Genomic DNA, 25,958 nt, shown 5'->3' with positions numbered 1-25,958 from the left:
CCATTGCAGTTATGGTTGCACATACCATTATGCCAAACATTTTATATTCCAAGATTTTGTAACTTGCATCCAAGCTCTGTCCTCCCCAGAATATTTTTCTGCATTTTTTCCACCATCTCTTTCTGAGATCAAGACTCATACAAATGCCTGCCACTGCAGAACGCCCAGCTCCGTCGCCTGCCCGGTACTGGGCACACTCAGCTCCCAGGGCTGCTGCAGCCCTCGGCACTGCAGGGGCCCGGGGCCCTTCATCTTCCCCTTTGGCTCCTTACCTGCACGGCTTCTGCTCAGGCACCTGGCCCTTGAGGCACAGTTGTCTCCAGCTGCCCATGGGGGAAAGCAGCCTCTCCTCGCCCAGCGTTTCACTGGCCCACCTCAGGAGGCTGGGAAGGAGGTGGGGAAGCACTTGCTGGAGCTCCTCTGTGCTCCACGTTGGAGATGGCATGGCTGATCTGCAGAGAACCATGACCAAGAACCACCTGCTCAGGCAAGGCCTTTTTCCACCAGCCCGGTTCCCCCACCTGCCTGGGGTGGGGAGGGGGGGTTACTGTCCGCAGTTGTTACTTCTGTGACAGACTGTGGCTCAGGAGCACAAAACTGTCCCGGCTCCCCACACTCCTCGAGGCCGGCCCAGCACAGCGCCCTGGGAGTCTCCTCGGGCACAGGGCACCCGACTCCCCTGCGCTGAGGTACGAGTTAGAAAGCAGATGCAAAGCTGCAGAAACGTGTCTGCCATTGAACTCGCCGTCAGTCTCCAGAGCAGTCCGATGGTTGTGCCACTCACAGGCGGAGGAGTCAGTCCCCAGGTGCTCCTCTCCTGCTCTGTTCAGTTTCTCCACTAAGCACCTCAGGATCTGAATCCCAAAGATGCTTCTCCCCAGGCTCCTCCACACCTCCACCGTGTCACTGGAAGGGAAGAGACCTTCACCCCTGAGCCCATCTCCTCGCAGACCTGCAGTGCCCTCAAACCTCCTCCGCTGCAATGGGGTTTACAAAGCCCCACTCACGGCAGAGACACAGGCACACAGTCTTGCAACACTCCAGACTGATCAGGCAGAAAAAAAAAAGACCTATTTCTCAACCAGATCCCCCCAGAGCAAGCAAGCCGCAGGGTCCCTACTGGACTGCAGCAGGGAAGTGGGTAGTGCACGTACCTGCCCATGGGCAGACCTGTCTGGAGGAGACACCTGATCACAGGCACCCGGTGAAAGCGGGCGAGGAGAAACACTGCACGGAGCAGGAAGGGCCTGAGGGTGCTCTGCTGCATGGAGCTGTAAAGGGTGTTGAGGATTTGGGGCACCTGAATGGAAGATGAGGAGAAAGAGGCTCAGTGCGTCCTTTACCCTGCCCTGTGGGGCCCAGACGCAGTCACTCGGCACATGAGCAATGCCCAAGCCCTTGACACAGTGTCCAGATCCAGCCCAAAACCTCACCCCTTCCACCTTGCCTGACCCTGACGCACGTCTGGAGCCCAGTGTGCTCTTGGCAATCGTGCACACACACACACGCACACACACACGGGCACTCACACAGCAGCCTCGGTCACTGGGTGTGCCTGGGCCCAACCGTATGCGCAGCTGCGTGCCCTGTGTGCACACAGAGGACACTGAGACAGTTCACACCCGGCGCTTGAGGAGCTCTCCCCATGTCTGGAGCAATGCAAGACCAAAACCAGACATGCTCTTCGAGAGCCTGAAGATGCCGTGCAGGACCTTTGCAAGGGCATGTGACTCCTTCCAGAGGAACCCCGCTCTCCAGGGACACTTTCCCTTGCCTCTGCCCTCCTCATTTCCCAAAGCACAGACCCCTTCCCCACACAGAGGCTCTTCCCCCAAAGGAAGGGATATTTGTCTGAGCCTTTCACAGCTAGAAGCAGTGGCTGTGAGAAGGACAAAGAGCCAGCCAGGTCCCTCCTCCCGGGGAAGATCCCAGCTCCTCCCACAGCTGCCTACCTCTGGCCCGTGGTGCAGACACAACCTGCTCTGTGCCTGGGGAAGCAGCAAGGGGTGACCCCGCAGCCCACGGATGCGGCGCTCCCACTGCCCAGAGCGGCCGTGGGCCCTGCAGGGACAGCGCAGAGACACCCTGCCCTGGCTCCAACAGCAGCAGCCTTACGGCTGGGTGAGCTTTAGCTCAGCTGGGCGTGACCCTGGGGCTGCCACCCATGGCTGTCCTCACGGGGACCCACCTCTGTCAGCGGCGGACGGCCATGGAGGCAGCCTGGGCTGCACGAGCCACCGGTGCCCCTCGAGCCCGAGGGGAGCGCAGCCGAGTGCCAGCGGAGGAGGAGAACAGGAGCCTTGACAGGGCAGGCACAGCACGAGGCCAGAGGCTCCCACGCTACAAACGGGCAGCAACTGGGGGCTAAGGGAAGGGCAGCTCGCAGGCTGGGTAACACCACAGCTGGGGAAAGCATTGAGAACAACGAACAAGTGTCCCACCTGTGGAAAACCTAGCGTGCCCAGCAAAGCTCAGAGTAGAGGCAACTGGGGACCAGGGAAGAGTGAGCAGCGTGAAGTGGGTCCCAGGGCAGGGAGGACTGTGAGTGACCTTGAAGGAAGAGGAGGAACAGCAAGGTTGGTACCTCCTAGTGCCTCACTCATGGGAAGGACCTGGACCAGTGGGAGACTTTGGACAAGAAGTGCCCATATCCTGGTCACCAGCTGGAGCAGGTGCCAGCTGGAGCAGGTGCTGATGCACGACTCAAACCATCAGTAGCCCCTCAGCTCAGCACACAGGCAGCATTTCTTGAGCCCATGCCAACTGAGCAGGGTGTACTGCAACAGCCAACAGGAGAAAAGACCAAGTCAAATGGAGAAAAAGGTCTCCGTTACCTCCTGGAGTATTTCCTTTCTGCATTCCACCAGGAAGACAAACACCCACTTCCAGGCTGCTCTTGCACTTGTGGGTGGGCCACGCAGCAAGCTGTCCAGGACGGCAGTCAGAGAGTCTGTAGCCCATGCTGGAGGGATGATTTTCAAACAGCCTGGAGAGAAGCCAGGAAGAGGACAGACCATGTCTCAGCTCTGCTCCAGCAATTCAGGAAGGAAAGGAAGCTTGACAGGACTCTTAGCTCAGCAGCCCTGGAGAGGGCAATCACTTGACCCTCCTGCTGTGCGTATAGTGCTGTTTACATCTGATGCAGCTAACCCATGTGGGAGTGTCTCCCCCATGCTGCTTGCTGAGATACCAAATCTGTATTCTGACAAGAGCACTCACACACAGACGTGCACACACACACACACACATCATGGTATCTGCTCCATCGCGCCTAAAGGGAAACTCTTGCCTCAAAGGCTCCTGCTACTTGCTAACACCAGCTGTCCCGGCAGCTTGCTCTGGTGACAGAGAGACAGTCTGGAGGGGAGCAGAGAGATGTGCAGGACCCCAGGAGCTGGGCTCCCACCCCGCTCGTTTGGGGCCAGTTACCTTTCCCGTTTTGGTACAGGTCTCCACCACAGTCTCAGTGTCTGGGATGTTCAGCTCCTCACAAAGGCACCTGATCTCATCTGCCTGAGGCACCACCTTCATGGTCTGGGCTGAAACAAACACCAGGAGAAAAGAGAAGTCACATCTACGGAAACTCAATCTCTGGCCCCAGATACCGATAAAGGAAAACCCAAGCGGTGGCAGTGAAGGCCACAGGGAAACCCAGGGCCCTCCTGAACTCGGGGCAGCAGGATTTCCCCAGCCTGATAAATGGCTGACAAATCCCAGGCTGGAGAGAGGCCTCTTCCTCCTTGAACCCTTTGCTGGGGCTTCAGGCTTCCAGCAGCCTCTGCTCCCAGCAGCTGCGTCCCCTATTCCCGCACAGACCACCAGCGTCTCTGGGAGGCAGGAAACCTCCCAGTGACTTCCTCAGCACAGGCAGACCCTGCTGCCCGAAGAGGAGAGGGTTCGAACACAACCCTTTGCAGCAGGCTCGGGGCCTGCAGCTCAGAGCCCTCCTCCCTGCCCACTTTGCTCTGCGCAGCACATTGGTTTCCTCTCTTGTGCTCAGCAGGAGGTTTCTCCCCTGGCAGGGATGAGTTTGGAGACTGCCTGGGTAGCTGCCTGTCTCTCCAGGCTGAAGGCAGGCAGCGAGAGGGAAGACGCGCTCTGTAACGCTGGGGACCTCATCACAGCGCGTTGTCTGGCCACCTTCTGTCTCTCCTGGAACGCGGAGGGGGACAGATGTGGAGGGGAACAGTCGCCAGAATTGGTGACAATGTCCTGCTCTCAGGCAGCAGTGAGGGATGGCCCAGACCACCCAGCCTCATACACGCCCCAGGGAGGTGGGACTCAGCAACCCTCTCCCAGGGATTCTTCCCAAGATGGCCGGGGAGGCAGAAGGCTAATGGGGTGGGGACACAAAACCAGCTGAGCATGGTGCCAGGCCAGAACGGAGGGATCAGGCTGAGCGAAGCTGGGAAGCACCCGCTCTCCTCACCCTGCACTTGCAGAAGGTAGCCAAGGCAGACCAATGCCTTCTGGTGGGATGTGGCCAGGCAGTCAGTGATCAGAAACCCCAGCAACCCCACCAGGGAGCTGAACTGCTTGCAAGGACATCCTCTCTGCAGGGGAGAGCAGCAGGAAAAGGGCTGCAGGCAGCCCCAGCACCCGCTTGCCTCTACCGCCCACCCTGCTCCCTGAGCAGCGACTGGGCAGAGGGGCAGACAGAAGGGGTGCCCCATAATCCCAGGAGCCCCGAAACCCAGCACCCCATCAGGCAGGGCTCCCTTGTGGGGCCAGGAATGGGAACGGGGCACCAGGGCACACAGGCGTCCCTACTCACCATGAGCTCAAGTCGCTCCTTGCAAGCACCCAGCATGTGGGCACAGACCCGCAGGGCTCTCTCCCGTTCCTGTTCCTTGGCTGAGGTGAGCCAGCCCTTCAGGACCTGGGGCAAGGTGCACCTCTCTCATAACAGGAATCTTTTTCTCCCTGAGATCCCTCTCCCTTCTTCTCTGGCCCTTTCCTGGCACAGCCCCCAGCCCCACCAAGCCCTGGCACTGCAGCCTTCGCTGCCCCGCTCTCTCCTGCTGCCTCTGCCCTGAGCCAGGTGCTGCTTCCTGGTCAGCATCTCCCCGCTCCAGCCTTCCCCCAGGCTGCTCTCGCCCAGCTCAGGGCTGGCTCTTGGCTTTCCCTCCATCAGGACCCACTTCTCTGCCTGTCCTGAGGCTGCAGTGGCTGGGGGCTCTTGTGCCACAGCTCAGCCCCTGGCCCCAGCCAGACGCACAGCCCTGGAGCAAGGAGCCAAAGCCCCACTTTCCTCTAGCAAAGGCATCCACCTCCTATCACCTGCTAAGGCCTCGATTCTCTGCCCCCGCAACACTTTTCCTGTTGCCCCATGGCTACTCACAGGGACCACTTAGTCAAAGCCGGCGGAGGTCACCTCTGCCTCCAGAAGGGTTTCTCTGAGCAGGCCCAGATCTTCCAGGTTTCTCCCGTGCAGAAGCTAAAATCAGGAAAGGAGAGCTGAGGTTCTGCATCCCAGGGGCTGCCAGGGTGCGCTGAGGTGGGATCCTGACCCAGAGGTGGGCAGGCACCGGCCGGGGGGTACCCGCATGCTCACAGCTGCCCTCACTGTCTTCCTGTCCTCCTTCACCTGCTCCTCGGAAGCACAGACCAGGACACTCTGGCAGCACACTGACAGCAGGTTGTGATTTTCCTCCCTGCTCAGAGGTGGCCTCAGCTTGCTGGCCAGAGGAGAAAGGAAGAGAAAACAGAAAGGGGATTTACTAGCCCTCTCCAGAGTGCCTTCAACCACAGCTGGGTTCACCCTAATCGAGGACCTCAAACCCAGCACCCCCAGCCCATGCCAGCGAGCAGGGCCTTCAGCACCAACAACTCCTGCCTCCTCCTAGGCAGCAGGCAAACCCCCACCCCCAGGTTAAGGAAGCCCTGGGGCTCCCCTTCTTTTGGGAGACATCTGAAGTGGGGAATACTCACTCCGCAGCCCCAGCAGCTCCTGGCTCCATGCTCAAGGCCACTGGCTGGGGCACACTGGGGATCCCCAGTGCCCGGGGAACAGACCTCACCTCAACCTCTCCAGGACATGAAACACGTAGTACACCGGGGAGTCCCAGGGCTTCCCCTTTATCCAGTCCCACAAGTCCCAGAGAGACAAGCGCAGAGTTGGCTCTTGCCTCTGAACAGAGCCCGGTGTTGACAACTCTGTTTCCTGGCACTTCCCACTCAGCAGACCTCGGCCCTCACTGGACAGCACTGGACATGGCCCTGGGCATGAGGGCAAAGCTCTTCCTGCACAGAGCTCCAGGGAGGTGGCAGTGCCTCCCTTCCTGAGAAGATGAGCCCTAAGGACTCTTGCCTCCCTCCTGCGCCCCACCCCCGGTTTTTCTTTTCTTGCCCGAAGAGCCTCAGGCCTCCTCTGCTCTCCCCGATCCTTCCCTAAGGGCTTCTCAGCTCCTCCTGGCACCCCACAGCTCCCCAGCACCTCGTGGCACTGGCACAGACCCACTCCAGCAGCCATGCCGGGCCCTGCGCAACACCTCACCTTGCTGACCCGGGGAGTGTCTCGCACCTCCTGATCTTGGTGCAAGAGCCAGAGGAGCTGCTCCCAGGCACGCTCGCGGTGCTGCTCCTCACGCAGAAGGACCCCCGTCCTGGCGGCCACTGCCCCAAGGACAGCCTGCTTGTCCTGAAGAGGGAAGGAGAGGCTCTGCTTGGAGGGCTGAAGGTCTGCCTAGTGCTCAGCATCCCCTGAACACTGGCCTGCCCTTCCCGCTGGCAGGGGTTTCCCTTTCCCTTCTGCCCCACGGGAGAAGGGCTCACTCCGGAGGAGAGAGAGCTTCTCCCCATGCTGGTGGCCCAGCCCTCCCTGCAGAAAGGCCCCAGGACTCTGCTGCTTCCCGTCAGGGAGCCCTCCTCCCCTCAACCCTCTGCTCACACCCCACTGGGCACAGACAGACCCCCCCACTGCGGCCCCCGGCGTGGAAAGCAGCACTTCCCACCTCTTCCTCCTTGCAGTCCATCAAGGATTTCCTTGCAGAGGAAAGCAGGGGAACAGGAGCCATGGGAAGGGACCCAGGAGTTTCTCCATGCAGCACCACCATGTCCTGCCCCCAGAAACCCCAGAAACTCCCCGAGCTTCCCTGGCTCCTCCGACACACACAGCAGTTTGGGATCACCAAGGCCTGACCGCGCTGCGGGCTGACACCCACCATGTTCCCTCTGAGATCACATGGAGGCATCCAAGGCCACCCCAGCCCCTCTTCTGAATAACTGAGGAACGTCTCGGCGCCACTCTGTATTTCCCCCAAAACTGGGGGCAGAGGCAGGCTGCTTTGGTGGCCTCGGAAGAGAACCAGCTCCCTTGGGCTGCTCCCTGGGACGCCGCTGCTCCCTTTTTTACTTGGCAGCAAATGACAGCACCCCCGCCCCACTCAGGCCCCGCTCCCCGAGAGAAGAGTCTGGGGCTGCTCCCTGGGAGCTCAGCTTGCTCCAAAGGCAGCAAACGGACTGCAGTAGCTGCCTGCCAGGAGTCCTGAGCAGCTCTCAGGCATGGACACGCCTCTGCCATCAGCAGAACATTTCGGGTAGGTGCCTTCAAGGACGCTGGGCCTGTGGCGTGATGCTCGTGCCCTGGGACAGGAGGTCTGTGAGCCAGCCCAAGCAGAGAAATGCACTGTGGCACCGAAGGGGCTGGGCTCTGGGGCAGTCTGACAGCTTTGGTGGGACTGCTGGGCTGACACTGGCGTGCTCACCGGGACCTCAGCTCACCGCTCTTGTGTCTTCCCTAAGCACAGCTGTCAGCGCTTTGCTGCCGAGGATTGCCTGTGCGCAGCCTGGTGGGAGCAGGAAATCCAGGCTGTTACCTATTTTTCTGCAGCGCAGAGTCTCTCCAAGGCTGGCCTGAGCCCTGGGCCCAGTCTGGAGGACCAGGTGGAAGGACTGAACATCACCATGCGCGGAGAGGTGGCGGCAGCAGGAGCCGAGGTGCTGAAGGGCCTTTTGGAAGGCCTTGGCTCAGCTGGCAGGGGCCGGGCACAGAGCGTCTCTCCTGGCTCCGAGGGGACTCCTGCCCGCAGCTTTCTGCCTTGTTCAGGGCCCTCAGCTTGGGGGAAGCTCCTGTTGTTTGCTGGGAGTTTGGGAAACGCCATTCGAGTAGGAGCAGCTCCTGGTGCCCCAGAGCCCCCCGCCCGCTGTGTGCCCCCGCCCTGGGCGTGGCCCCCCACGCATCACAAGGGGCACCAGTGGTGTCACGGACACCAGTGTCTCCCGGTGCGGCACTGTGCTGGCGCGGGCAGTGCTGGGGAGAGACGGGCTCTGGCAGGAGCACCCTGGCACGGGGACATCGCTGCCCAGCATCGGAAGGCCTTACGGGGCCTTGCTCATCCCCTTGCTGAGCGCTTCCACAGCCCAAGTGTCTGCCTGGCCGCAGTACGATGGGCCAGCTGCCCTCCTGCTTCTCCCGGTGCGTGCCTGCTCTGTCCCTCTGGCACCGGGCACGGCCTGTTCCCGGCAGAGCCGTGTGCCTCACGCCCGCAACCGTGTCCTTTGCAGGGGCGGCTCTGGTGGCAGCCAGCTGGGTGCCCTCGTGTCCCGACGGCATCCCGAGCTCCTCCGCTGCGACTGTGTGGAGGTGACCTGGCGTGGGAGGACGAGGAGGAGAGACCTCCTGCTTTTCCAAGACGCCCTTGCTTTTGCCAAGCGCAGGTAAGAAGAGAGGATGGCAGTACTCCCTCTTCCCACCTCCTGCCTCCAATACCAGCCCTCAGGAGACATCTCACAAAGCCCTCTTGGGCTGGCCATTGCTCCAATGGCCCAGAAAGTCCCAGGGAGGATTTCTGGGGAGGGTCGGCCGCTCAGAAACCAGGGCTACAAGGGTCAAGGGGTGTCGCCAGCAAGGATGTTGCCGATTTGGGTGAGCTGTGAAGCTGGGCAGCCCTTCTCAGGGCTCTGTCAGCTGCAGTGGCTCTCCCAAGGAGGATTTCCATGGGTGCCCCCCCAGAAGGCAAGCTCACCATCAGCCCCTGCTCTTCCTGGCTGCAGATGTGGCACCAAGTTCTGGCTGCAGCACAGGGTGCGTCTCGGCGAGCTGTGGGTGCTGTGCCAGGAGGAGGCGGCGTGCGGGTGTGCACAAGAGGACGCAGCGTTGGGCCTGGACTGCAGCTGTACCCTCATCCTCGTCTGGCCCACCAGCCTCTGCGGGGTCACTTTTGGGTGAGTCGCGGTGACGTGTAACCAGGCATTGGGCTGTCTGGCCCAGTGCTCGCCTTCAGAGCCCAGCTGGCTCCTCAGGTCCACGGCACGGGGCGGGGAGGGAAAGCAGAGGCACTGCTTTGCTTGGGAAGTGTTTTGCAGCTCGGCTTCTTTTCCGAGCTGAGCCTCTCCCCTCTGGAAACAGCCCATGCACAAGGTGTGCGCTGTCAAAGGGGTGAGGCAAGGCGTGGGCTGAGGCGGGGGCTGTGTGCAGACAGGCGGTCCCGTTTGCTCCCAGGAAAACCCAGGTGCAGTTCTGGCAGAGCTGGGCTGTCGCTCCCCGCTCTGGAGAAGCCCCGTGTCTGCGACAGCGCTCCTCAGCCCAGGGGCATCCCAAAGGCTGCAGAGTTGCAGCATCAAAAGGGACTCCTGGAGAGACGAGGCTGCATCATGAGCAGACCCTCCTTGGCTTTGACTTTGTTCTCTGGAGGGAAAACTGCACAACACCTAGCTGGTGGCAGTGGGGTGTGACACTGGTTCTCCTGTCTCCTGCAGCTCGCAAGAGGTGAAAGAACTCTGGCTGGACGCCATCCTCAGGTAAGCCCTGCTGGAGTAGCAAACCTCTGGTGCCACCGTGGCCGTTGGTGGGATGCTCCAGCTGCAGCTGCAAGGCAGCTCGAGGGTTGGGGCAGAGGTACCCACACTGCTGGGGCAGCTGCGGGGCAGCACTGCCCGAGTTGCTCAGCCTTGCCTTGGGAAAGTAACGGCAAGTCAAGATCCAGCTGTCTCCACTTGCCCCTTTTGCGCCTGGACTTCTTCTTTGGCTGTTTGGATGCAAATGGTGCTGGACGGGCTGGCAGGGGAGAGGGCAAAGCCAGGCTCAGTGACACAGAGCTCTCCCTTTGTCCATTCCCTGTGCACAGGCAAAGCAGCACAGCCCAGGGAACACGAGTGACCACACTGCCCTCGCTTAATCTCCTTGTGACGGTCTTGGGCCTCTGCAGATCTGTAAGTGTCTAAGTCGTTCCAGCTGGCTCACGGGAGTGATGCTGCTTTCTAGCACAGACCATCAGAGGAGCGTCTCCCACTTGGCCTTTGTTCTCTTGTCTAGCCGGTGACGATGGCTGCCCAGATCATCGAGACTCTGGTTCAGTGCCAGGCAAAAGTAAGCAGTGGCTACCTTTCTCCACCTTGGCATTGTGTATGGGTGGGAGAGGCCTCGGGAGAGGAAGGGCAGCTTTTCTGGGATGGGAAGCCATCAAGACAGAGGCCTCTTTCTCCCTGGTGGGGTTTGGGCAGAAATCTCCAGTGCCGGGGCGGAGAGCACAGACGGGCAGCCCGTGTCCCCTGTGCTCCACGCCAGTGACTGGTGCCCAGCTGTGGCTTTTCTAGACCACACAGCACCCGAGAAGGGTGCTGGGGCAGTGCCCTGTGGGCAGGTCCCGAGGAGCTGGGTGCAGCCCCAGCCTTGGGAGCAAACACCCCCGTGGGGCACAGAGAACATGACTCCCCCCTCCTCAGGCTCGTGGCCCTGAACTGCAAGTCTGTGGGGCCAAAGGCCATCGTCTTCATTTCCCTGTGGGGAGAAGGATTACCACTTCCACACGGAAAGTAATCTGGGATGGATTCTTTTTCCTGCTGCCTGCCCAGAGTATCCCACATTGCTGTCCTCAGGCTCAAAGGCACCGAGAAGAAGACTGCAGTAGAACCCTGGCCAAGCAGCAAGGGAGCCCAAGCAGCAAGAGAACCCAGAAGCAGCTGGAGCCCAAAGCGCCTGAGCCTGAGGACAGCAGAGAGCACGCTGATGTGCAGACAGGTAGAATGCTGTAAAGCTTTGAATTTCAGGTCCAACTCAAAGCACGTGGGTCCAGATGAACCTGGAAAAGGCGATTCATGGGGCATTTGGGAGCGTCCCCTTGGGTTGCGGTTCTCTAACCGTTGCCCTTGTAACATCCTGGAATTCACCGCTTCGAACCTTAACACACGGGGCGAATTAGGGTGACCTTTCCCAGAGGTTAGATGACCTTTCTTCAGTTTCAGTGCACCTCCTGGCACACAGGCCAGGGCTTCTTGCTTTGCTCTTTCCAGATGCTCCTCAGACGTGGCCTGAGGTTTGTGAACAGTGCCAATGCCGGCGCCCTGCCAAGCCTGCTGCACTGCTGCCCGGCGGCCCCCAGGCTTTTCTCCATTGGCACTGGGTTTCTCCCAGAACGAGATGGTCTGCGCTGAAAGTTTTGGTCTCTTACAGCCTGACTGATGCACGTTGTCTCGTGGCCTCTGTAGCGCATCTTTTCTGAGCAAGGTCTCTCAGCTCTCCCGTAGGAAACAGGTCCGGTTCAGACCAAGTGCCCACATTTCAGGTGTGCTCTCACCTCCAGGGCTCTTCTGGCCGAGGTAGGAAGGGAACGTGCATGTTCTTCATGGTGAGAGCCAGAGCTCTGGACTGTGATGACCGACATCTGCTGAGTGACAATGCTGCCGGGACCCTTCCCGAGGGGGGCAGCAGATGGCATCAGAGGGTCGCTCCTCACTTGGGGTGCAGGGTTTTGCCAGTTTCCTTCAGAGGAATCATTTTGCAGCACATTCTTGGCATGTAATTTGGCCTGCGGAATCAACAGGCAGAGTCGTGGCTGTTAAAGCTCATCTGACCCCAACACGTGTCATTCCTTATGCCTTTGCTTTCCAGAGCTGTGTTCAGATGAGCCTGGGGACCACGGAATAGAGGCGGACGTGGTAGGTCAGGCAGACGTGCCCCTTGAGCGACCACCCTCATTGCTCTGCAGCCTGGCAGAGGGCGGAGGAGCCATGTCCAGGGCAGCCGACAAAGGAGAGGTATGAGGCAGAGCTGGGCTCACAAACCCTGTAGCAAAACAGCCCCTGTCTTCAGTCAGTTTCTGTGGCAGAACCGAGGCAGCAGACTGCTTTCTTGGAAGCAGTCTTGCTCTGGTGACTTTGCCTCCTTAGATGGCTCATCAAGAAGGCAAGCCTGAGAGCAATTTTTTTCTGTACCTCGTACAGTTGTAAGTCAAGCACTTATCTTAGCTGTGTTCCTGATGATAATGCCCTAAATGAATACTCGCAAGGCTCTGAAATTCCAAAATGTATCCTTCTACCTTAAAAGCTAAGTAGTAGCGCACCTGCACCCGTGATTTCCAAGCGCTCAATATGAGTAATTCCCAATCAGGAGTAAGCAGAAAAGGAAAGCCTTTATTATTCATTCTTACTCAACCTTACACATGTGTTTTGTCAGTCTTGCCTTCTAAGGATATAGTCAGATTTCCCGTTTGTTATAACAAACAGGGTAGAAAAACACCCACGAATGCTGGAAAGTGCAGAAAATCCTGGACCACCTTCCACTTGCCCCACGGCTAACTGCCATCTCTGTTTGCCACGCCAGTAAAGCCACGTGTCTGGAGATCAGGGCACACTAAAGCAGCAGGAAAGGCTTAGTCTGGCCACTCTCCAGACGCTTGCCAGGCTTACCAAAAATAAAACCAGTACATCAAGGAAGAAGTTCCCGTCTAGCCCACAGGGGTTCTCCTACTGCACAGGTGCCATGCGAGCCTGCTTTCCAGCACTTTCTCCTGTGAACACTTTTTGCAGAAATAGAGGCTGGAGGGACCAGGTGCTGCATATACTGATGTCCTCAGTCATTATGTTGTTTGCCGAGTCGTTCCTCCAGATCAGAGAAGTGACAGCTAAAGCCTGAATGTTTCACAGGCGGCGTTGTCTCGGCAGGAACCTCGCGAACGCCAGCAGACAGAACCGCTGCAGGCACGGGAGGAGACCTCCGAGAAGTCGGCAGCTCGGGCGTTTGCTCAGCAGGTCTTTGCTGAGCCCGACCTGGTCTTGAACAACCTTTGTGAGAGCAACCGTTCTAATGACCCCATTGAGAGAGGTTTGTATTATTTTTTTTTTCTCTTTTTCACATGTGAATGTAGCAATGTAACAGGCAGAATAGCCGTAAAACGGACTTGCCAGTCCTGTTCTGTAGTGTTATGTGTGACAAGGAGAAAGTGTTGGTTGCAGATCTTGGGTAGGGTCTTCTGATGGAAGTGGGAGCTGTGGGGAACTCAGGCCTGTTTGGATTCCAGCATGTAGCAGGGAGTAATGAAGACAGGCAGGCATCCCACCTCCTGCAGAGGGCCATGAGAAGCTGGGAGGATGGGAACCCCGTCTCCTTGTCCGGTCCTTACTGCTGGATGCTGTGCGTGTCCCAGGTGGTGTGATGGGGAGGGGATGTGCAGCCTCCTCCCAGTTCAAAGCTCAATGTGGCCCTGCAGATCCCAGCTGGATCCTTTCCCCAGTAAAGCAGGCAGCAGAAGGGAGCTTTCCTCGGGCTGCTCCTGTGTGGACCCTGATATATCTGGTGCGGTGTGAAACACCCACCCTGGTCTTAGAGAGGAGCCAGGCACCGAGCTGTCGGGTGCTTTTCAAGCCGGTCGGCTTCTCGGCATGCCCAGGCACATCCTCAGCTTCTTCCACTGACTTTAGACCTCATGGTCGTGGAGAGAATGAGACAGGGGCAGAGGGAGAATACAAAAACAATCTCGCAGGAACAACCTCATATTAAATAGAATAGGAGCAGCATTAATGCTTCCTGGAAACACACTGCTTATGCTGTTAAAGATGGGAAGTAGAGACGTAGCTGTGAGTAAAAGGTTTCTAGGATAAATTAATCTCAGTCTCTTAAACATGCGGGTCCTTCCAACAGTGAGCATTACAACTGAATTCTCTCCACTTTTCCAGCTGCTTCTAATGGCTTTACTGGGTGTTTTTACACAGTCAGGCCCTCTCTCTCCCCTCGGGCTCTCTAAATAAAGCCATCTACAGAGACAGTGTTCCAGTTATTCCTCTAGTTGCTGCAGCAGAGTGGTGACCATACATGTTCATATTTTGGTCTCTTTCCCACGTGACAGGATGTTTTTGAAGGCAAGGAAGCTCAGCAAATTTAGGTGCTTTACGTTTTGAGCACAAGCTGTCTCTGTCAGCACTGTTTTACTCACAGCTGTGTTTCACTGTGTGACTATATGCAAAACACAGCATCAGGACTGATAGATGTATGTATATACATAACAAGGTCATGTTTATGCAGTAAGAAGAGAGGCAAGTTAAGTTCCATTGTATCTAGACTTTGGCAGCTATGAAATAGTGCTGAAGTTGCAAATACAAACGAGTTACACAAAAAGACTAAACTTTCATAAGCTCATCTACATCCTGAGTTGTAGGAATCCTGTTCTTGTGGTCAGCTGGCAGTGTTCCTGTCACAGATATTCCTTGACGTTTTTCCTTTCTCCCATACTGTAATCTTACCATTTAGATAGCCAATGGACAATAAAATGCACACAAGCAGGTTTGAGCTTTATTCTTATAGGAGGAAAAATCTTCAACGGTCTAGTACAAGCAAAATGTTAATAGCAAGGCCAGGAGACCATCCAAAAAGGTATCCGACCACCTGGCCAGAAATAGCAGACTGGGATGCCATACACCAGGCATCCATGTGGGGCTATTGTGTGGCCCTGTGTAAGGAATGTATATGCTGTCTCAACACACATGTATACATGCATGACGTGGTGTTTCAGTGCTTGCATCCTGTCCCAGTAGAGCAAATATACCTAATCTGCTCTACCCGTCAGCGCTCTGAATGCAGTGGGATATATGGTCACTGTACTGTGTCATTATCCTTGCACAGATCCGTGCAAAGAGCAGAGTTAAACGCGGGCCACTTCCACACACAAACGTGGGTGCGATGGCTGCACCACACGGGTGGGACAAAAGAATGTGTTTCTTGAGAAATGCTAACCTCTTTCATGGTTAACGCTGCTTCGGTGGGCTCTTCTGGGGCTTAAACGTGTGAGCTTTTGCAATCACGTTGTCCCAGCGACAAAACCAGTCAACAGGCATCCCTAGGGAGCTGTCAGCCGGGAGAGCGGCGTTAGGAGAGGTGAGAGGCCGTGTTCGGCTCCTGCCCGCACTGCTGCTAGGCACGGAGTTTCACCGCTTTGGTAGGGTGTTTCTAAGACAGAAGTCCCAATTACCCAGGAGAATCTGTTGCAATTAATATTTTATGGATAGATGCCATGATGTTTTTCTTAGGGATGTTTACCAAATGGGAGAAAATATTTTTCAAGCTCTCCTAGTACCAGTGCTGTTGAGCTCTGCTCTACGCAGAGCTGGCTTGAGCATAAGTAGCACACTTGGAACCGATACTGGCAGTGACCCCTTTAATTTTTAAAATGTTCTTGAAGAGCCTGTAAATAGCCACGTGCCTAATTTTAAGCAAAAGTAGTCTCCTGTGCTCAGAGTTAAGCTTGTGTGTAGCTGTTTTCAGAATTGGGGCCAGACAGGTTAATTTATGCTTTGCAGACACATCGCTGGGTCTCAGATGCAGTTCACGCTCTCAGAAAGCTCAGCCTTTGGGGTGGTTCCATTTTCAGGCTCTGCTCACCCTTACCAGCCGTGCCTAGCTCGGCAGCCCTTCCCAGCACTACGCTGCAAGCCAGGCGGCTCAGAGAGAGGCTATTATTAAGGCTCATTTCCTCAAAAAGCTTTTGATAGCGACATCTGGTTATGATATGTTCTACTTAACCAGAGACGACTCTTGGCTAGGGCTCCTCTTCTCTGTGCCACAGCCAGGACGTGGCTTTGGAAAGCTGCTGGCATCTTTAAAGGGGTGGAATGATATGGGGGCCTGAACACCAGAGGTATGAAATCTGTATGATGTGTTTACCCATTCGGGTCTTGCTTGGAAAATTAGATTTGGGAGGACCGTGATACCAAGAGAGCATTTAGTATCTTAGTCTCTTAGATGGGAGCATTTTGTTTATCAGGAAAAGACTGTGGAAGCTTCAGACATTGTGTCCCACGGTCATTTTGGTTCCCCAAGGAGGAGGGTCACTGACAGCTGCATCTGTAGGAATTATATAAATACTCTGTGACACGAAGAGGCTTTGCTGCTTTCCCTCCCTTCCCTTGCAGACTTGCAGGTGGCTCTGATTTGGTTCCAGCTGTGGCTACTTGGGTCTGATCATCAGGGGTGTTGTACTGGCATGGAGTTGATTAGCGGTGGCGAAACTGGGCCCCTGGGATTACCCTTTGCACGAGCTGGGCTGTGCATTTCAGCACTCAGCTCGGGCCGAGGAATATCTGGGCTGGGCTGAACGAGAGGCACAGAGAAACAGGGGCTGATCCCAACGCTGGCACATGGGGAGGCTGGGAAAGTGTTGGGTTAAATCCGAACAGGGCTGATCCTCAGACCGCTTGCTAAGAGCTGCCAGAAGGTGAGGGTGGTTGGTGGATGTCTCACCCTCTTTAAGGCTGTGAAGACACGGGTCCCGGCTATGGAGGGATGCAAGACGTCCCCACCGAGTCCTAACATGGCTTCTGTAGCATCAGGGGTTCGTGTCCAGATGTTTCTCCTGCTCCTCTGGAAGTGCCAGTTCTGAAGCCATGTTGAAAATCCAGTGCTTGCCCTTAGGGATGGTTGAAAATTCATGCGAGTTCTAAAGTTCACCCAGCACGCACAAAGGGAGAATGCTTGTGATTTGCTGTTATTTGGAAAACAGTCTTTGTGTTCTACTTTCCATCATGTTTCCAATCTTCCCTTTTCCTTTCCAGGGAGTGAAGCCAATTTCATCTCTCCAAGCAGCACAGGCACTATTTCAGTGCATGAAGTCCCCATGTCTGCTGCTGGAAGCAAAAGATCTTTCTCTCTCGAGTAAGCACAGCAGTTTTTTCCGGGATAGTGCAAGTGTTGCTAGTGCAGAGGTAGACGAGTAGGTCTGGTCTTGCAGCTAATACATACAGCATCAGTATTGTGAGTGTTAAAACAGTTTGGGTAACACTATGCTCTCAGGCAACACTAACACAGATGAGAACTGTGATACGAGAAAGAAACAAAAAAAGAGCTGTATTTGGGGAAAAAAAAAAAAAAAAAGAAGGTTTTTTAGTTCTAAAAAGTTTTTGTTGTAAAAGTATTTTAAAGTTAAATGTCTCATTTGATAGCATGGCACTGAAACCAAGGACAGCAGATAGTAAACTCTGCACGACAGCCACAAACCAGCTGTTTCCTCAAGGATGTTGATTTTCCAGAGGAGCCTCTTGTGAGGACACTGGGGAGCCCCAAACGAGTCAAGCTTTGTATCGGTCTATGGGAAGTCTCTTTTTGGCAGGACTGAAGACCTCTAGGAATGATGTTCTGTGACGGTTTGGGTTTCTTCCCTTTCCAGGCGATCAGGGAGATACATTTCTTGTGGTGACAACCACAGCATTGAGCCACAAAACCGAGAGCAGTACTTGAGTCATCTGCAGCAGAAAGAATTTACAGTACAGCATTTGAAAACAAAGCTGAAGGAGTCTGAGAGCAAACTTCAGGAAAGGTATATTTCACTTCAGAAACCAGAGTTAGAACGATTTACTCAGGAGCGTTTTGGGGTGGGAATCCAGGACCTTTTTCCTCATTTTCTGACCATGTAAAGATTTCATGAAGAAATTTGAAATATGATCAGACTGATTAGTTGTTTCAGGTTTCATCGTGATGCTCAGTGCATACGTACCATGCGGCTTAGTTAATACAGCTGTTTGTCTCTTTTCCCTTTCTTTGAACTTGCCCAATAGAATATTTTTAAAGAGTAGTTTTTTACCAGGCTGATTTAGCACTGCGACCTTTTCTACATCAAGCTGTTTTTACCTGCAACCATGTATTTGCTCCATCTCCTGTTCCACCTCGCTCAGAGACAGATGGCTACCAATGTCCCCCTTCTCCCCTAGTGAAAGAAAAGCTCTTACACACACCAGCGTGCCCACTGGTGGTTTTGCCCCTTGGGGACTGAATGGTTCACAACAGCCCTTTGTATGGACGCGAAGCAAAGCAGTGACACACAACCCAGGCGGGCACAGAGCGGGCTCTGCACGGAGCCCCAGGGCCAGAGGCCCAGGGAGCGCTTGGTCCCGCTCGCATCGCCCGACCTCTGCATCTGCGCGGGCTGGATCTCACGTGGGGGCCCCCTCTCCTCACTCCTCGCAGGCCAAGGCAGCAGCCCCTGGCCCCACGCGGGGCTGGGTGGGTGCAAAGCAAGGCGGGGGCTGCAGCCCCGAGCCGTCCTGTGCCCGAGGCCCGTGTTGGCTCTGGCTGCAGGTGCCGAGCTGCTGGCAGGCACGGGGGACGCATCCGGGCAGCCGCTTCCCATCGCCTCCAGGGCGAGGCAGGAGGCCAGACGGCAAGCGCTGCACTCTTTCACTGACCGTCCACAGCACTGCCACTGCATTTTGCTTTTGCTGCAGGGAAACAGAAATAGAAGAGCTCAAGGCTCAGCTGGCACGGATGAAGGAAGGCTGGGTTGAGGAAGAGTATAAGCATGTGGAGCTGGAGCTGCACTTCTGGGAAGCGAGAAGGGAAAGTCACGAACTCCAGCAGGCTGTTGAAAGCATGAGAAACAGCTTGGCTGAGAAAGGCAAAATAATTCAGAAATACTTCATAGCCATAAGCATTGCAAACAAGAAACTGGAAGCTTTGCTGCAGGGCCTGGGGATGGCTCAGAAGAGCTCTGTGAGAGATGAGCAGTGCCTGGAGTCCACGTAGGACTCAGAGGGGAAGCCGTTAGCGTTGTGTGCCACGATGCCAGGCAGCCTCACCACGGAGGACCAAGCTCTGGAGGAGGTGGCAGACAGTGGGCTGCTTCTTAATGAGGACACCGCTAACGGGACTGACTCATTTGAAGAGCATTTGACCGCCACAACTTCTGGGTCAAGCGATCCAGCTCCCTCCAGTTCTGCTGTGTATCAAGAGATGCTTGAAAATGTTCTGGATGAAAAAACAACTTCTTCTCAGGAGGAGGAGAAAATCAGCAAGGTGATGGTGGAACAGGCCATCCCAACTGACCTGGTGCCATGGAGCCTAGATGCGGAGTAGCTCATTCAGAACATCTTCAGAGCTCGAGATGCCTGCCCTCTAATCCCACCTGCTTCACTGAAGGAATTGGGTGAAATTTCTCTTGGAAGCGTCCGTGATTCTGCTACCCTAGTGGACTTAACTCCAAGTGATCCAAACTCTGCCGTCCTCTTGTCTCCTATGGAGTCTCCATGCAGGAAGGTGGAGCATAAAGTTAATAAAAACCGTTATGTGAAAGAACTTGATTTTGCAGAACCTCATCATGCTGAAGCTTTTGGCTATGTCAATACCCTCTCTCAGACAGCTTGAGTATTTCACTAGTCTTGTGCATATACAGGGACTGTAACCGAAAATGTACATTGCTGGGAGTCTTGAAACATCTTACAACAATAAGTACAGGCGTGGATATGCTCTGAATATTAAGACCTGCCTCATCCTTGTGACGCCCAGGTTCTTAATTACTTGTGCTGGCCACAAAGATCCAGGACGGTTCCTTAAGCATTGTATTAAGGGAGGGAAGGGAAACCTAACAGACAAGTTGTCTCTGTCTCTCTCTCTTTCTCTCTTCTCCTTTCTTTAACAAATTGTAACTAGCTCCAAGTAAGCATGGGACTTGTTTATCTAGTTAAGAAGTTGCCATTGAGTATTTGTATCTCACCACTTGCCATGTCTTTTGTATTAATAAATTGTTAAACGGGTTGGCTGGTGGTGTTTCACCTCAATTCAGTATGAGGGTATCTCAAACTTGGTCGTAGGTCCCAAGGGGAGGGAGGCTGTTTTGAACAGCTTCTTTTGGGCTGCAGCATTTCTAAATTGTCGTCACGGACAGGATGCCCTTGTGATACTGATCCAACCAGAAGGGATCAGGGCCCTTAGCATGGCCCCTTCTTTAAGGAAGTGCCTGACAGGAGAGAGGACAGTGGATCTTCTTGGAAAGATCCACACTGGGTCCGTAACCACACACGTGGCTGAATACTTTAGAGTAACCCTTTTGTATTGTGTAACAGTTGTTATAGGGATCGATTTGGGCATCCAACAATAGCAGAGAAGCCCCTTCTTGAGAAATTGAAGGGCTATAAATCCCTGTCCTCTCCTCTTGGCATGCCTTGGGCCCAAAAGAATTGGCAAGCATTGGTGGACAGGATCACGCTTTTGGCAAAGGAGTGAAAACTGGGGTTGGGGAAAGGAAAAGCAACCATCTGTGCTGTTCTAGGGGCTGCGTTAATTGCGGCTGGAAAGGAAAAGCAAGCAGAGAAAGAGACAATTGAGTGCTTGCAAGAGCAGATAAGAAACTTGAAAAGTCATCTCACTGCTGAACATAACACTCCTCAGAGGCTTCATGCAATTTTGCCAAATTCACTAGACTGAGAGAAAATCTTCCAGTATGAATTGCAAGAAAACAGGCAGGTGTTTGATGAGAGGATAGATCCGGGCTCCTTTCAGGATAGCGAACTGGGATTTTCGGGTTTGGCCAAAATACAGGAAAAATACTCTCAGGGCCCCTGACAAACTGAAACAGAGTAGGACTGGAGAGTCTCCCTCACCAGGAAAGATCATATTCTGTCGAGCCAAGATGAAGCTAGAGGATACTGGGGACTGTAGGGCAGGGTTTGGCTTCTCTCATCAAAACCCCCAGCACTGCACAATTGATAGAAGGAGACGTGTTGGAGAATGGTTCAGAGACAAGGGTCCTGAGCCCACCGAGCAATTGTATGATCAGAGCCTGCTCTAGCTGCTGATGCTGGGCCTCACTAGGGTTTGCCTGCAGCTGCTCGCAGCTGCTGATACAGGAGGAATGTCAAGGACGCTTCAGCCCTGTGTACCGTGGTGTGTCGAAAACAGGTTAAGGGGAATTCAAAATAGTGGTCTGAGAAACCTAGTGTTACGGTAACAGTGGTCTGAGAAACATTGTGTTATGGTACTGTTGTGTATCAAAAACAAGTCAAGAGGAATTAGAAATAGTGGCCTGAGAAACTTAGTGTTATGAGAAGCTTGTGCTGTAAGCTAACCGCAAGTAGGTGGACCGTGCGAATACGACCTTTAGAGCTTAAGCCAATCAGCTAGTGACTAGTAGGCATAATAATTAGCATTGTCTGTATAAATATATACACCCGGAAAATAAAGTTGAATTGATGCTCTATCTTTCACACTGAACCTGTCTTGGCGTGTCGTTCGTCCGCGGCTCCACAAGATGGCGCCCAAACAGGAACCTGCATAGAAGAATAACACGGACGGAGCGGCAGACCCGGAGAAACAGCAACGACCGAGGAATTCGAGAACGGACCCGGAGAAACACCAAATACAGCAGCGTCCAGGGTCCACGAGCTGAGACGGAGAGGCACCGGCCCCAGCAGCCCAGGGAGAGTACGCGGAGAGAAGCCGGCTGGAGCGGCCCCACAGAGCGGAGGCGGAGCGGCCCCGAGACCAGAAGTGAGTGGCCCCGCGAACGGAAGCAGAAAGGCGCCGGAGCTGACGTGGTAAGGAGCCGACTGCGGCAGCCCCGGGGGTGGACGTGAAGGCACGCTACAGGCGAACGCTGAGCGGCCCCGGGGGCGGACGCGAGGGGGCGCTGGAGGCGAGCGCAGGGTGGCCCCGGAAGTGGAAGTGGGGAGGCGCCAGGACTGACGCAGAGGGGCGCCGGAAGCTGACGCGGAAAGGCGCTGCACACAGCGGCGGCAGAAACAAACGCGGGGAAACATCAGAGACAGCAGCGCCTAGCCGAATCAAGAACGATCGGACAGTGGGCCTCCGACAGGTCGTTCCGAGGAGCTGAACCGAGATAGAGGGTCGCTCTCCGCAAGGGCTGCTGGCAAGAGCTGCACCTGGTGCCTTAATCATGGAGCATCAGCAGCATATCAAAGGGGGTAATTTTTTAGTGCCTTAAACAGGGAGCACAAGCCGGCGGGAGTATTTTTAGTGCCTTAAACAGGGAGCACAGGCCGGCGGGAGTATTTTTTAGTGCCTTAAACAGGGAGCACAAGCTGGCGGGAGTATTTTTTAGTGCCTTAAACAGGGAGCACAGGCCGGCGGGAGTGTTTTTTAGTGCCTTAAACAGGGAGCACAAGCCGGCGGGAGTATTTTTAGTGCCTTAAACAGGGAGCACAAGCTGGCGGGAGTATTTTTTAGTGCCTTAAACAGGGAGCACAAGCCGGCGGGAGTATTTTTAGTGCCTTAAACAGGGAGCACAGGCCGGCGGGAGTATTTTTAGTGCCTTAAACAGGGAGCACAAGCCGGCGGGAGTATTTTTAGTGCCTTAAACAGGGAGCACAAGCTGGCAGGAGTATTTTTTAGTGCCTTAAACAGGGAGCACAAGCCGGCGGGAGTATTTTTAGTGCCTTAAACAGGGAGCACAGGCCGGCGGGAGTATTTTTAGTGCCTTAAGCAGGGAGCACAGGGCCGCTGGTGCCTTAATCAGGGGTGGGTCGGCAGTAACAGTACTGTACCTTATCCAGGGAACACAGGACCGGAGGTGCCTTAACCAAGGAGCACCAGGTTGATGATATGGAACAGGAGGTAGCCCTGGATTTATTACAGCGCTTTTTAGAAAAGCGGGGACTGGATTGTATAAAATCACTCGTGGGTTTAGTAACATTAGGATGGGTCAAAGGATGTTTTCAAGATCCTACTTCTCGTGTTGATGTTGAGGAGTGGAGACAATTAGGCGATGTTTTATGGGATATGGTAATCGACGAGGATAAAGCTGCAAGGAAAATGATGAAACCATGGCGGGACGTGGTGAATACTATTAAGCAGTATCAGCTCGAAAAGAACCTTGCAGCTGTGGCAACAACAAAGTTGGGCGGGAAAGTTACACCGTTACCCCAGAAAGTGATGCATCCGGACCTATGCTCTTTGACAGTGATCGTATTCCTGCACCATCCACAGCAGTGCCGGTTTCAGTTAACACAAGTAGGGGCAGTCCGGAGGCCAGCCCCCCCCAGTGCCCTTACAGCCATGCCCCCCCCCCCCCCCCCCCACCTCAGAGGCGGAGGGGCAGAGGGACGATGGCCCCTCGCTAAAATTTAGCCAACAGGAGGGGCGCGAAGTAGGTGATTTATTGTGGGACGAGACCATCACTGGAGGCAATAAAGGCAGTGAAGCACGACAGCAAGGGCTGGTCTGGCGAACGCCCGTAAAAGCCCTGAGGGAGATGCCAGCAGAACAGAAAGTAGCTGCTGCTGCCATGGCGGCTGTCGGCGCTGTACCATCCCCGCCGGTCCCTGCCGAAACCAACCGCCCGTCCCGATCAGCCACCTTCTTCGGGGTTAATCAGCAGCTCCGCTCTATTAAGGGCACGGCACCAAGTGTTCCTGTTTGCTCCTCCGCGCAAGAAGCGGCAGAGAAATCAGGCGGCGCGGGGGGACAGGGGGGAGCGGCTGCCGCCCGAACCTCTGCCCCCCCCCCCCCCTTCGGATGGTTCCGCCCCTGACGGCGCGTCAGCGTCTGAGTCGGAGAGAAAAATGGCGGCTGTGTCCGAATTAAAGCACCAGGGTCACACACCGGTAAGGGACAGGGACAGAGTCCGAGAGCTTGACAGAAAATTACAGAAGTTGAGCTACAGAGCAGAACTCTGCATTTACAATGACAAGAAGAGGAAGCGCTGCCGGCAGCCCCCCCACACCCACTCCCGTCACCCTCACCAGAACCAGCTCCGCTTTTAGCTCAGCCCCGATGGAGTGGGGTGATCCGTGGTGCCTTGTTAGAAGGGGACTGGCATGCTGCTGGGGCGTTGGCCTGCCCGGTAGTGACAACGGATGGGGGACACCCGGGAACACAACACCACAAGATTCTCCTCGGGGGGTCTGGAGAGTCCTTACGAACTTTAGAACTCTGAACTGCCATCTGGGTGTTTCAACATCAACACTGGTATCAAGAACTTGTTCATGTAGTATCAGATTCATTGTATGTTGTGAGTTCAGTGCAATGTTTAGAACATAGCATGCTGAAACCTGTATTAAATTCTGTATTGCATACTCTGTTGTTACAATTGCTGACACTTTTAAAACTGTAAGGGTGGTTTTCTTGCTACATAAGACTGCATAAGATTGGAACATGGACTGACAGAATGGTTACAAAACTTGGGAATTTGAAAAATGGACTGACAGAATGGTTATAAATCTACAAAATTTGGAAATTACTGGCTGTCTGAAAGCTTTGTTGATGTATGGACTGGTAATGCTGATTGTCATTATGATTGTCATGATGGTATTGGGGTCTGTGTGGAAATGCTTTATGAATGCTATGATTCAAACGTTAAAAGGAGTCTGGATTGTCCAAAAAAGAAAAAGGGGGAAAACCTGGTAGGAATTTTTTTTGCGGGGGGATCAGGGTCATGCACTGATCCTACAGGGTTTGGACAATCCAGGCTGGGTCTCTGAGCAGAAAACTGCCCCGTGGTAATCCTGCCCTTGAGGTCACCTGGAAGGGCAAGAAGGAGGAAGTCAATCTAGTGCTTCCTCCCTGTTTGAATGCCTGGATACACTAACCGCACAGTAGATTTAGTTTGTTCACGCGTGCTAAAGATGCAGACCTATCACAGCACTTCTGGGTGCGTGATAAGTGCCTTTAGTCAATAGATTGTAAGCCTGCATGCTTAAGTTGTGCCTTGTCATGTATTAAGAAAATCTTTGAACATACGTTGGGGCAGGCTCTGCTCGTACAAAAAGAAAAAGGGGGAATTGTTGGAGAATGGCTCAGAGACAAGGGTCCTGAGCCCCCCGAGCAATTGTAAGATCTGAGCCTGCTCTAGCTGCTGATGCTGGGCCTCACTAGAGTTTGCCTGCAGCTGCTCGCAGCTGCTGATACAGGAGGAATGTCAAGGACGCTTCGGCCTTGTGTACTGTGGTGCGTCGAAAACAGGTTAAAGGGAATTAGGAATAGTGGTCTGAGAAACCCAGTGTTATGGTAACGGTGGTCTGAGAAACCCAGTGTTATGGTAACGGTGGTCTGAGAAACATTGTGTTATGGTACTGTTGTGTATCGAAAACAAGTCAAGAGGAATTAGAAATAGTGGCCTGAGAAACTTAGTGTTATGAGCAGCTTGTGCTGTTAGCTGACTGCAAGTAGGTGGACCGTGCGAATACAACCTTTAGAGCTTAAGCCAATCAGCTAGTGACTAGTAGGCATAATAATTAGTGTTGTAAGTATAAATATATGTACCCTGACCAATAAACACACACACGTAGATTGATGCTCTATCACCCACATTGAACCTGTCTCGGCGTGTCGTTCGTCCGCGGCTCCGCACTTTACCTGCTTCTGTCCTTCTCTGTTACGAAGGGCTTTCATCTGCAGTGAGGGCAACACAAGGAACGGCTCCCTTGCAGGCTGTGGTATCTGCTATCACTGAAACCTCTCACAAGAGTCCTTTATAAAACTGGAAAGAAAGCCAAGGCAGTTCGTAATATATAGAGAATAGCAAAGCCCTTACCCAAATGAATGAATGAGTGAATGTCTTGTTACGGTAAATACAAACTACTTGAATACTGAATGCTTGCCCTGAACGCAACTCCAATAGAAACATTTGATTTTACTGCTAACAGTACTTATCTCAAAAAATCAAAAGGCAGCTAGCATTGTTGGAAACTGGAACCTCACAGATGTCTAAATATACTGCCTTATGGTAACTGCAGAACCAAGATTATTATTTTTTTTCCTTTTTCTGACTGCTTTTCAAGTTGTGAGTGGGCGTATCTTAATTAATCCAATAATGATTTTTGAGATAGTGATTGATGTAGTTTAAGCCTGGCCGGCAGCCAAGCACCACACAGCTGCTCACTCACCCTCCCCTCCCTCGGGGGTGAGGGAGAGAAATGGCAGGGTAAAGGTAGAGAGACTCGTAGGTTGAGATAAAAACAGTGTAATTTTTTTTTTTTTTTTTTTTTCAGTAAAATACAAAGGGGTAATGCACAATGTGATTGCTCAC

At 54.2% G+C, this 25,958-nt stretch overlaps 1 protein-coding gene across 1 annotated transcript; it reads left to right on the top strand.

Annotated features, from left to right (window-relative positions):
- Positions 1–8,387: 8,387 nt before the first annotated feature.
- On the top strand, positions 8,388–19,342 carry LOC122152978 (syntabulin-like). Its single transcript, XM_042789110.1, is given in 11 exon segments — positions 8,388–8,416; positions 8,506–8,658; positions 8,995–9,165; positions 9,700–9,741; positions 10,149–10,152; positions 10,256–10,309; positions 10,819–10,960; positions 11,831–11,976; positions 12,883–13,042; positions 17,339–17,522; positions 18,427–19,342. Coding segments are annotated over 11 exon segments (2,001 nt in total).
- Positions 19,343–25,958: the final 6,616 nt, after the last annotated feature.

Source organism: Tyto alba, unplaced genomic scaffold (genome assembly GCF_018691265.1).
Source record: "Tyto alba isolate M040663 unplaced genomic scaffold, T.alba_DEE_v4.0 Super-Scaffold_15, whole genome shotgun sequence".
Lineage (NCBI taxonomy): Eukaryota > Metazoa > Chordata > Aves > Strigiformes > Tytonidae > Tyto > Tyto alba.
This window is presented reverse-complemented; position numbering and strand designations above follow the sequence as displayed.